Genomic DNA, 11,818 nt, shown 5'->3' with positions numbered 1-11,818 from the left:
TCAGAAAGCTAAGAATAAACAAAACCACAACCACAGACCTGAACAGCATCGACCTCGATCAGCTTCAGTACAGAGTGTCTGTTTCTGTTAATAGAGTTTTGATTCTCAGTCTGTTAACTATGGAGGAGATTCAGTCTTCTTCTCTCAGAGATATCACACATCAAATAAATCAGCAGGTCCTGGTTTTCATGAGATTCTCAGAAACACAGCGACATAATGAAGAGAAGCAGTCAGGTTCTCATATGAACACTCAAACAGGGTTTTCTGGCTGTAATAATAATATTAATAACAATAAACCTTATTTTATTAATTTGTCGCAGAAGTCAGAAATAATTATTTCCTGCACAAACTGTTGGGGCTTTAATGTGATTCATAAAACTGCAGCTATTTCAGTGTGCAGGCCTTAAAGCTATTAAACCAAAAAACATCAATAAAACAAAAGTAAAAATGTCAAAGCAACAAATAAAAACAGGCCAACAAACTCTTCTGAAAGCTGATTTTCTTTTTACTTTATTGAGAAACCTTTGAAAACCTCCAGCTGAACAAACAACAGAAGAAGAAAGTTTAGCTTTGAAATGATCCTCGGTGGTGACATCAGCAATGACATCATCATACGGTTGGTCCAATCCCTCGCCATCTTCTCTGAGTGGAGACGTTGTTGTGGCAACAGGCAAGTTTCTTCCAGCAGAGATCAGTAATCATTTTATTAATCAACTGATAACCTGAAGAAAAGTTTTTGGCTTTTAAATGATTTTAAATGAAGCACGTTGTGATCGGGACATCGATTGATTCAGTGACTGATTGATCAATGGAGTAAGTTTTTTAACAGTGCGGCTCTGCGGATGCAAAGTCACCACTTAGTTCAGTCAGGATAAACTGTAATAACTTTTCCTCTAGCGCCATCATCAGGTCATTTTATGATCAAATACCTGCAGAACTACTGACATTTCCTGTTGAGGAAGAAACTCTGTGCCTGATTCCAGATAAAGAATCACAGATACCGTCCAAATGGTTTATTTCATCTTGTATCAGTGTAGCTAAAGAGTGTGTGGGGCTTGTCTTGGTGTGTGTTTGTCAGAGTGTGTGTGAAAAGAACACACATGAGCTAAATTAAGCAAAAACATCATTCATTTCATTTCCAAGCAGAACATTGTTTGTTTGTGTTCAGAGTTTCCAGCAGAGCCAGAGGTCGTCTGCTCCTCACTGAGGTCGAGCTTCACACCTTCAAACCAGTCAAACCACTGATGTCCAGCTGCTGGTTTCCTGCTCACTAACTGGTCCTCAGACCTCTGCATGTACATGATTTATTTAACAATATGTTGTCATGGCTTTAAAAGAAAAGTCCTAAAATAAAATAACTAAAATAACTCTTAACACATGCTCTACAGCAGCTCCAACATTTAAAACAAGCAAATATTTGTTTAAAATGTGCAACACACTAACTAACATGTGAGTGCAGCAGCTGAGCCAATCACTGACTGATGATATGAAGATTTAGCCAATCAGGTGATGAGACGCACTTTGTAAAGCACTCTGGGTGAAAGCTCCATATAAACATGCAGCACAGGAGCTTCTCTTTGTTCACAGGAGGGAAAAGGTAGAAACATGAAGAAAAATCCTCTGTCTGTCTGCACGCAAACAAGAGGGAAGAAACTTTTAATATAAATCTTTAAATCTTTTAATTTGAAGGAGATCAGAAATGAGGAGTAAATAAGTATTGAGAAGCTAAAAACAACAAAGTAACACAGTAAAGACACGTCGGCAGAAAGCATCTGAGGAGAGGCAGAGAGAGACGAGGAAAGAGGAAGGTAGATTTAACAAGCTAATGTTAATTTGGGCATTAACTTCAAACATCTACAACATCAGGGAAAAACCTTTTCTGTTTCAGGTTGTTCTACTAATGTTACTCAGTTCCTGTAACTGCACACTGTGTTGGAAAACAGCCTGTGTGACCCGAAGCTGCAGAAATACTTTCACTTTCCATTAGTGACGTGTCAAAGTGTGTTTAGTCTCTGCAGAATAAATGTAGGCTACACACTGTATTTGAAGAGGGAATCAGACTGAGAGCTGGATCTCTTTTTAGGCTGCGCCCTGTGTAAACATGTTAACATGTACAAACAAGTGAATATATGAACCAAAATGTACAATTCTAGTGGAACAATAACAAACCACATCATATTTATTCTTTAAATAAAGTTTTGCTCGAGTTTGGTCTGCAGTTTATACCATAAATATGGAGCGAAGGAAGTAAAAGCAGTCCTGCTCAGCTCTGTGGAGACCACTGGAGTCTCTTTAAGTCTGGAGAAATGAAAGTAGATATTTGTGGAGGTAGTTCTGAAAGAAGAGCTTTATAGATAAAGAAGAGAGCATGTTGCTCACGCCTCACAGAGAGAGAGGCCCAAGTGTGGTATTCCTGCAATAGGCCAGTCGTCACTGATGACATCAGCAAAGACCCCACTGGCTGCGCATTTACAGGGAGTATTTGTTAAAACAACGTCTAGCAGAGTAGATTTTTACAGGTTTTTAAGGTGTGGGCGGGTCGGTTTGGTTAGGAGCTGAGTCAGATTAAGCTCAGTACAAATGTCTTAAAATGTGTCTGCTACAGGTAAAAAACCATCAGGTCAACCATAATCAGCCATTCAGAGTTGCACAAACACGTGATGCATCAATCAGAATATATATATATATATATATATATATATATATTTAAACTAGACATTCATAAGGATACAGAAACATTTAAGCAGCACTTTACATAAAGTGCAACACCACCTCTCCCCACACTATAAATATTGTAGCATAAGATCATAAGATTACTTCCAACAAGACCTCTTTGTGTGGCAGTAAGAACAAGTTTATTTAAATGTAATGCAGGTATTGCGTAGAAGCAGTTATCTGAGTGTGTTTCTTTATTGCAAATGGGGAACTAGTTCAGGATAAAGGGGAAGTGGTATTGAACATGGGGCCTCATTCCCATTTATATTATTGCAACTCCCTTTTTACGTGGAGGAGACATAGAGAGGTCTTTCTAGTTTTGAAAATGTAGTTTAATGGCTCATTTCATGAGGTGCAGTATTTGTATAAAAGTCTGAAGAAAATGTCTCTAAAGACAAAGAAGAAAAGCTCCAGACTATGACTGCACATTAACAGGAACAGGATGGGGCTATACTGTGACACATCCACCAATGTGTCCCTGAGCAGGACACTTAACCTCTAGTTGCTCCAGAGGCGTGTGACCTCTGACATGTTGTATGTTTTTTAAATGTTTTTTTCTTTTCTTCATTCTATTTATAATTTTCATAAAATAAGTGATAAAATGAGCTCAGAGCTGCTAAATAGCAAACTCTGCCCTCTAAAAGTCCCTCCATGTTATTATCTGATTACAAACAGGTCCAGACATTTAGAGCCTTCAGAGTTCACTTTCAGTTCTCAGCTACAAAGTTACAGTTAAAGAAAGTTGATGATCCAGTTTTTATCAGGTTTATTGACTTTTGGTTACCTGATTTAAAGTCTGTTAGAATGTAAATAAAGAGTCAGACTGGACTGTCAGCTTCCTGGTTTTAAAACACATAATACAGAACATAATGCTTGCTGATATGCCTGTTGTGTCCAAACCTAAATAATTATTAACAAACATTTATAATTATTACATACATTTAAAAGAAAAGCAGCAAATCTTCACATGTGACAGCCAGCAGATGTTTTTACATGAAAATCGATTATCAAAATAGTTGGACATTAGTTTTTCTGTAAATCGACTCATTATTTCATTATTCTTAAATTAAAAAGTGAGCTGAGTTTTGGGAGTCTGAGCCTGCAGCTGACCGTTAAAGAAGGAATATGTGGCTGTGTGAACTCTGCTGTCTGTCAGAGTCTCTTTCTAACAGATCAGAAAACATCAACAGCTGAAGTCAATGTGATAAAAAACATGTGGATTACCAGACCTTTGTGCTGTTTTACTCTGCCAAATACTCAAAGTTAATGAAAATATAACACGAAGATGTTACAACAAAGTGTCCAGAAAACACACACACACAGCTCACCTTCACAGGAAACAGATGACAGATGACTTTATCTCGGGCCTTTCACCACAATCCACACAGCAGCATGAGTCCACTTCAGTCCAGATTATCTGTATCGTTGTCTAAGAACATTTCACAGTCAGAGTTCCTGAGCAGCTCTCAGAGAAGACGATGAAAAATGTCCTCATGCAGGAAAACAGAGCTGCAGTGAATCCAAACAGGATCTTTTCCCCTCTGATGCAGGTCGGTGAGTAAACAACAGGGACTGAGCTCTTCAGGGTCGGACTGGGAACAAAGTCCAGCTCCGTCATCCAGAACAGACTGTTAGTGTTATAACTGCAGCTAGCAGGATGTTGAGCAGCACTGACATCAGTAACTGTTGATTTAAAATATTTGGAGCTTTTTCTCTCTGAACTTTTCACTTTTTTGGTCTTTTACCCGTTTAATTTGATTTGACCTCTGACTCTACCTGGATGGATGGATCCACTTGAAGGGGTGGGGGGAGGTGCCGACGGTCTGTACCACTTCCTGTAATTAACAATCAGCTGGCTGTTCCAGCATCAGGTCATATTGTTTGTCCCACAGAGCTGCTGGTCAGTCAGCCCATCTGGCATTAACCTGCCTCCAGGTGAAATCAGACGTGTGTCAACAGCTCAGGTTTATTTTACAGGAGGAATGTGTTTCTTCTGTCCAGCAGCACGTTCAGTCCACCAATCAGCAGCCAGAGAGTAACGACCAATCACTGCTCCCCACAGTAACCAGAGTGAGTTCAGTCTGGATCCTCACTAATTCTCATCTGCTGCCTCTGGTCTCTTAATCTCTCTGCAGGTTCTGCAGTTCATGTCTGTTTATAGCAGGTTGTTGATTCCCTGTGGGTCTGTTATATTTTTTAAAGATCACAAAACCAACAACACCAAGAAGAAGAAGAAGAATCACACAAACTGGCAGACCGACACTCAGTCCAACATTTCCCTCCTTGTTTCCTCCCTCCTTGTCTCCTCCCTCCTTGTGTCCAGCTGTGTGACCTGCAGAGCAGAAACAGGTGTGAGGTATCAGCTGTCAGCAGGTGAACAGAATGTCAGACATTATCTACTGAACTTTGATCAAATGACTCGTCGCAGCTGTTTCCTCTAAAGTCTCATCAGCAACATCTTTCTAAAACACAAACATCTGATCTGTGATGTTTCTCAGCTCAACTACCAGGAAGCAGCTTCACCTGAGAGACAAAGAGACACTCTGAGCTCTACACGCTGACCTGAGAGACAAAGAGACACTCTGAGCTCTACACACTCACCTGAATCTGTCACTTTCAGCATGACGGTGCTGATCAGTTTAACTTTGCCTGTCTCGTTTTCCTCTCTAACCCGACACTCATATGTTCCAGTGTCGTTGATGTTGACGTTCTTCAGAATCACAGAAGCGTCTCCGTCCTTCATCTCTGGATCTCTCAGCTCCACTCGACCACGAAAAGATTCATGCTGGTTGTTTTCATATGAGCGGCCTTCTTTGAAGAAGAAGACATAATCATCTGACTTCAGGTCAGGTCTGATCCACTTTATCAGGTCTATGTCAGCACCTCTGTGACTCTGACACTGAAGAGTGGCGTTCTCTCCAGCCTTCACCTTCAGCTCCTGTGTCCCTGAACAGAACGAGAAAAGCCTCCAGTCAGGACTTGTAATGTTTCCTGTTGTTCAAACATCTTTTGATGGAAGCAGCAGAGATCAGGTCTCTATAAAACAGCACATGTGAACTCAGCAGCATTTCAAACCCTGTTCTCAGACAACTTGAGTCCCAGCTGCAGAAAGGAGAGACTAACTCCTCTGCTGCAGCTGCACGCTGACTTCATGTTGCTCATTTCTACAGCTGTCAGTCAAGTCGTCCTCCGCACCATCAGACAGGAGACATTTTACTTTCATCTGCTTTCTGCTTGTTTGGAGATTATTGATTATTGATATTATTTCCCATCTGAATACAGACATCAGCATTTCTGACATCTGAATATTAGCGTGTGTTTGTGTTTGTCTTGCATCGTCACAGTGGTGTCAGATATGTGGCTCTCCTGGAGGCCTCAAGGGAGGGCCCACAGAGAAGCCTCCAGGTCTTACACTACCATTAAATAATAAAAGAAATAATCAATACTGTGTGCGTCAGACATACTGACATTCAAATAAAACATACAAAGTAGTGCTGGGCAACGATTACGAGTGGTGCTTTCACATGACAAACAGTTTGTTGTTGTCAACAATAATTAAAACAAGATTCCTTACTGACCAACTTGGTAAAGAAGAGGAGTTTACTTATTCAAGTTATACTTTACCTAAAGTGGCCCACGTCTGTTTTTATCATATTATTTATCATCTGCAGCAACTGGGGGTTAAGTATGTTGCTTAGGGACTGTGGTGTCCGAACAATAATGCTGCGATGATGTGTTGAGAAGAAACCCGCTTGACACTGTTCTTGATCATAAAAGTTTATTACATCAAGGAGTTCAGCATCAATTACAAGCTCTGCAGTAGCTTGGAGAGTGACCCAGCACGATGACCACTCTGTCTTTCTGTACATCAAACACAGCTTATATAGGACATCAAAACAAGGGGTTAGAGGTCAAATTCTATAGAAGGGTTCGGTCCCTACATAACCACCAATCACTGCTCTTCTGTCCTGCTGCTACAGTGCTATTTTAAACTGTTATGCGTGAAATGCACATATATTATACACCACAGGACACAATGGTGGATGTGTCACAGAGGGAAACTACAAAACTGTGTCTTCAGACACACATGATGTCCTCATGTTTCTGCAAGCCAACAGTAAGGAGGAAGAACTGAACCCACATCCTGACTCAGACTGACGTGTGGGGGATGGTGAAGTTAAAATGAGCTCAGAGCTGCTTCATGCCAAACTCTGCCCTCTAAATGTCCCAACATTTTGTTTTCTAATCACAGGGACATGCCCAGACAGACATTCAGAGCCATCAGCTTTCGCTTTTGTTTCTCAGCTCCAGAGTTACGCTTAAAGAAAGTTGATGATCTTGTTTTTATCCGGTTTATTGACTCTTGGTTATCTCTGCTCTAAAGACAGGAAGCTGTTCAAAAGTCAACAAATAACTGATATAAAGTCTGTCTGTTATAATATAAAGAGTCAGACTGGACTGTCAGCTTCCTGGTTTTAAATGAGGACACAATGCTCGCTGTCCAACCTGAAAGCTGGACGGCTGCCTGGAAGCTCAGGTGAGTTTCGGCTGAGCTGCTTTTAATTCCAGCTCAGATCAGAGCAGCATTAACAGGATCAACAGCTCTGATCGTTCCTTCATTGTAAACATGTGAAATGAAAACATGTAGCTGACAGATTGCTCACAAGATACTCTGCAGATTAAGATATATTTAAATGATACTTTTATCCAAAGCGACTTACAATTGCTATACATGTCCGAGGTCGCACGCCTCTGGAGCAACTAGGGGTTAAGTGTCTTGCTCAGGGACACAATGGTGGATTGAACCCAGGTCTCTCACACCAAAGGCAGACATCTTATCCATTGCGCCATCACCACCCCAAGACTGAACATGCAACACACTGATACAGATTTACCTGCCAACATCATGTAAAATTAGCTAGTAATTGTGTACTTTGACTCAAGTAACATTTTGATAGCAGGACTTTAGTTTTATATTGTGTTTAAAGTCAAAGATACAGAAATATCTGCCAACAGTGGACGCTGTCAGAAACAGACACATCACAGATCATTAGTTTCCTTTTGTTAAAGACTGAGAAAAGCAGTTGTGGATCAAGTATACAGAAACTACAGTAAAAGTACTACATTGTAAAAATATTCTTCTACAAATAGAAGTCCTGCATTGAAAAAATTACTGAAGTAAAAGTATGTGAGTACAATCAGGAAAATGTACTTTAATGTCCCTGTGACTGTTGTACTATTAAATATTCTACCATCAGATTATTTTTCCTCACACATTAATATAAAGCAGCATTTTACTGCTGTAGTTGTTGAGCTGGAGCTCATTTTAAACTATCAGACTGCAGCTGATGATTATTTTCATTCTGGATCAATCTGCTGATTATTTTCTCCATTAATTGATTGATTGTTTGTAAAGATTCTGTAAATTGTGAGAAATGCTGTCACAGTTACTCAGAGCTCAAAGTGACACCTTCATAATGCTTGTTGTGTCCAAACCTCAACTTTATTAACAAACAAATGAAAAGCAGCAAATCTTCACATGTGACAACCAGCAGATTTTTTTACATGAAAATTCATTATCAAATAACAAAAGTAATTATTATAATAAGATATCACGAGTAAATGCTGTACATATTGAATTGAAACTTCAGTTCTTCAATCAGTAAATGAAGGTGATACAGGAAGTTTCACACATTTCTCTCCTAATGATCATTCAACAGAAGGTGAATCTATAAATCATCATAATAAAAAGGTAATTAGTTAATGAAGTTTAAAAAAAACTTCAGTACTCTAAATCTTTCTTTCTTTCTCATTATGAGGTCTATTGTCACATCTGTTTTTATTTCTGAGATTTGTTAGTTTATTCATGGGATTGGAGAGATAGCTCAGGGCTCAGGAGAAGATGCTGGGGGACACCTGGGAGGCATGGGTCCAATGTCTTGTTTAAAATAATAGGATATATAAATGTTTAGGAATAAATAAATGATTATGAAGAAATAGTTCCCTTTTTAAAATATATGTATTAAAAGAGTGTGTCTGTAATAAATCGGTTTACTGAGGGTGTTGGATTTTGGATGGTTTGTTGATTTTGCAGGGCTCTTATATGAAGACGTCAACTGCTTGATTTGGTTCCTGGACCTGAGGATTTAGCTTCAGGGGTTTCTTTTTGAAGTTGATTTTCTGTCTCTTGAAGCACTAAATGGTTTAGGGCCAAAATACATTTCCAATCTTCTGCTTCGTTACGAACCATCCAGACCTCTCAGGTCGTCTGGGGCAGGTCTGCTTTCTGTCCCCAGAGTCAAAACTAAACAAGGAGAAGCAGCGTTCAGTTTTTATGCTCCGTATATCTGGAACAAACTCCCAGATAACTGCAGGTCTGCTGAAACTTTTAAATTAAGACTGAAGACTTTTCTTTTACCACAGCTTTTAATTAAATATTTATGATTTTTCTTTTATTGATAACTTACACTGCACTCTAACTTTTACTGTCCTGTTTCTTTGTCTTTGTTTTTAGCTTTTTATTATTTTCCATTTAACTCTTTTAACCCTGATTGTAACACTGTAACTTTTATATATTTTATGTTGCTTTTAAACTTTGACATATTTCCCTGTTGCTTTTATGTTTTATGTAAAGCACTTTGAATTACCTTGTTGTTAGATTGTGCAATACAAATAAACTTGCCTTACGTCTCCGCGGTTCTGTGTCGACAGATATGTGAGTTCCCTCTTTGCATCAGGTTATATGAATCCACATTAGTGGTGCATTTCATTTGAACCTTTTTACCTGAAACATGCTGTCTGAAATTACCACACCAGGTTTAGTAATTTGAGCAGGACAATAATATGTTAATTAAAAGGTTTTATAAAATTTCAAAACAACATTTTAATATTTTGTCACACAATTACAACATACATGTTTATATTTATAGCCACAGTAAGTTAGTTTGTCAAAATTTAAACCCTTACATTAAAATCAAGCTGAAGCATTTCCTATGACATTTCTTTTAACGCTCTCTTTGTGGGATCAACTTCCTGATAACACGTGAATTATGTTCTGTAAATTTACTTAACTGATAACTTTGACTTTTTGTTTTATGCTGTTTTCTTATGCTCTCACTGAATTCAACCTATAATTAAATAAATTTAGTTTTTAACCAAATTTAATCAAATCTGCTATCAACCTATCAAAATGTCAAACTGGAAATTATGTAATGAGATTGTAAATGTACATATTTTAATTTGTAATAATACATTATTCAGTGAATTTATTTTTGGAGTTGAAAAGTTAAAACTCAGCAGTTTCCAGTTTGCTGCTGTCTGTCTGTGCTGCCTTCACCCGTAACTCTGTCCTGTCTGCGATCATCTTCTGATATCTAGGTTTTATGCTGTTGTGTATATATAGAGGAAAACAAAAGTTTATTCTTTATACTTATGCTCATGGCATACACACACACACACACACACACACACACACACACTCTCTTACCTTGACACAGAACAAAGATCCATGAACATGCGAACAAAACCACAAGTGGAGCTGATGTTAAAGCAGCCATTACAGACTGAGGTGCAGCAGCTGGTTAAACTGAAACTAAACTGCTCTTAAGCTTTTCTTCACAACACATATAGAAATCAAGAGTGGTAATCTCTCAACAGTGAAATGTCAGGTTGAGTCAGACATTTGTTTATTGAGAGAGGGCCACAGAAGTTGGACACAATAACATGAACACTGCTATAAAGTGTTGCTTATACATATATAAATAAAACATTCTGGTAAAAGGACATTAAAATAAGAAATCATCTGGCAACCAAACCCAGGGACTGAAAGAATGCTCAAATATTTAAGATAAGATAGACTTCATCCCACACTGGGGAAATGTACTTTTTACAGCAGCTGTAGATAAACACAATAGACAAAATGTAAATACAAACGATACAAATCTTAAAATAAATTGTATGTTGAGGTCTATTGTCACATTTGTTTTTTCTGGCCTCCAGATTTTATACTGTTGTATGTATGTGAGTCATACACGCACATGAGCGTGTGCACATACACACACACACACACACACACACACACACACACACACACACACACGATTCTCTTACCTTGACGCCTTCACAGCAGAGTTGCAGCAGCAAATCAGAAACCAGATCTTCTTCCTGCTTTGTAGCTGTTGTCCTGCCCAATTGAGGGAGCAGGGATTGTCAGGTGATTTCCAAGAAAGCTGAACTAGTGCATTACATGCAAATAAAGATTGACAACAAAAATATATAAACTACAATATTACTGATGAGTAATGATATAAAAGGGCTACGGAAGGTGGACACAGTAACATGAGAACTGGTTTAATGTGATGCAAATATCTAACAGAAAATAAGATTTATCCACTGTGGGTTGTGACAGCTAAGCACACTTCACTGTGCTCTACAGAACAACAACAGTAATGTTGAAAACAGTGCTTGAAGTAAAAAATAATAGGTGCTGGTACTTCCCATTCACATATAGCCGTGTGTCGGCTGGTACCCCCCACCTCGATACTATCCAACCTGGAGGAGTAACTAGTGTTAATGAGTGTGTAAGGAAATGTTATAACATTCTAATGTATAATGTTAGTATATTTATATATTAAAGGTTACAGGTCATTTAGAGTATTTAGTTTATTGGTTAAGATTCAACAATTCAACAACTGTTTCACAAATAAAAACGTTTTCTGATGTCAAACCTCTGTGGTTATAGTTTGATTAGGGACACTGGACCTTTAAGTAAAAGTAAAATGACTAATATTTAAATATACTCAAAAGCAGCTTCACATGATGCAGACTTTGTTACAGTGATAACAGTAAATTTAACTTGTTACTTCCACCCCTGCCTAACTTGTTACTGTACTGTTAGTAGTTGTGATAAATGAGTAGGCCCACCACTCTCTCACAGTGCAGACAGTTAACAGGATACAGCCCTTCGGGAAGATTAAATTATTTTGAAGGACTTCATAGACTTACTTTACTGCACCACATTTATAGATTTCACTTTCATGATGAGATAAAGAAAAACACATCAGGCATCACCTTCAAACTTAACATCAAATGTTAAAAGAGCCTT

General features: G+C 38.4%; 1 protein-coding gene across 1 annotated transcript; it reads right to left on the bottom strand.

Moving 5' to 3' along the window:
* Window positions 1–494: 494 nt before the first annotated feature.
* On the bottom strand, window positions 495–10,326 carry LOC119913147 (butyrophilin subfamily 2 member A1-like). Its single transcript, XM_038732481.1, has 3 exons — window positions 10,202–10,326; window positions 5,317–5,661; window positions 495–5,047 (listed from the first exon to the last, which is right to left on the bottom strand). The coding sequence occupies exons 1-3, from the start codon at window positions 10,269–10,271 to the stop codon at window positions 4,836–4,838; spliced, it is 627 nt and encodes a 208-aa protein (XP_038588409.1). The 5' UTR covers window positions 10,272–10,326; the 3' UTR covers window positions 495–4,835.
* Window positions 10,327–11,818: the final 1,492 nt, after the last annotated feature.

Source organism: Micropterus salmoides, unplaced genomic scaffold, assembly GCF_014851395.1.
Source record: "Micropterus salmoides isolate LMB-PRFRI ecotype aquatic unplaced genomic scaffold, ASM1485139v1 Ms_hic_scaffold_2, whole genome shotgun sequence".
In the NCBI taxonomy this organism is placed as follows: domain Eukaryota; kingdom Metazoa; phylum Chordata; class Actinopteri; order Centrarchiformes; family Centrarchidae; genus Micropterus; species Micropterus salmoides.
The sequence above is the reverse complement of the archived record's forward strand: the minus strand, read 5'-3'. Positions and strand labels throughout refer to the sequence as shown.

What these genes read in the sequence shown, in the direction of transcription:
- LOC119913147 (XM_038732481.1), bottom strand. Translation starts at nt 10,271, where the DNA reads ATGGCTGCTTTAACATCAGCTCCACTTGTGGTTTTGTTCGCATGTTCA. An exon ending in GATCTTTGTTCTGTGTCAAG is followed by an intron (nt 5,662 to 10,201) that starts GTAAGAGAGTGT and finishes CGTTCTGTTCAG; the next exon opens with GGACACAGGAGCTGAAGGTG. An exon ending in GCTGAAAGTGACAGATTCAG is followed by an intron (nt 5,048 to 5,316) that starts GTGAGTGTGTAG and finishes TCTGCTCTGCAG; the next exon opens with GTCACACAGCTGGACACAAG.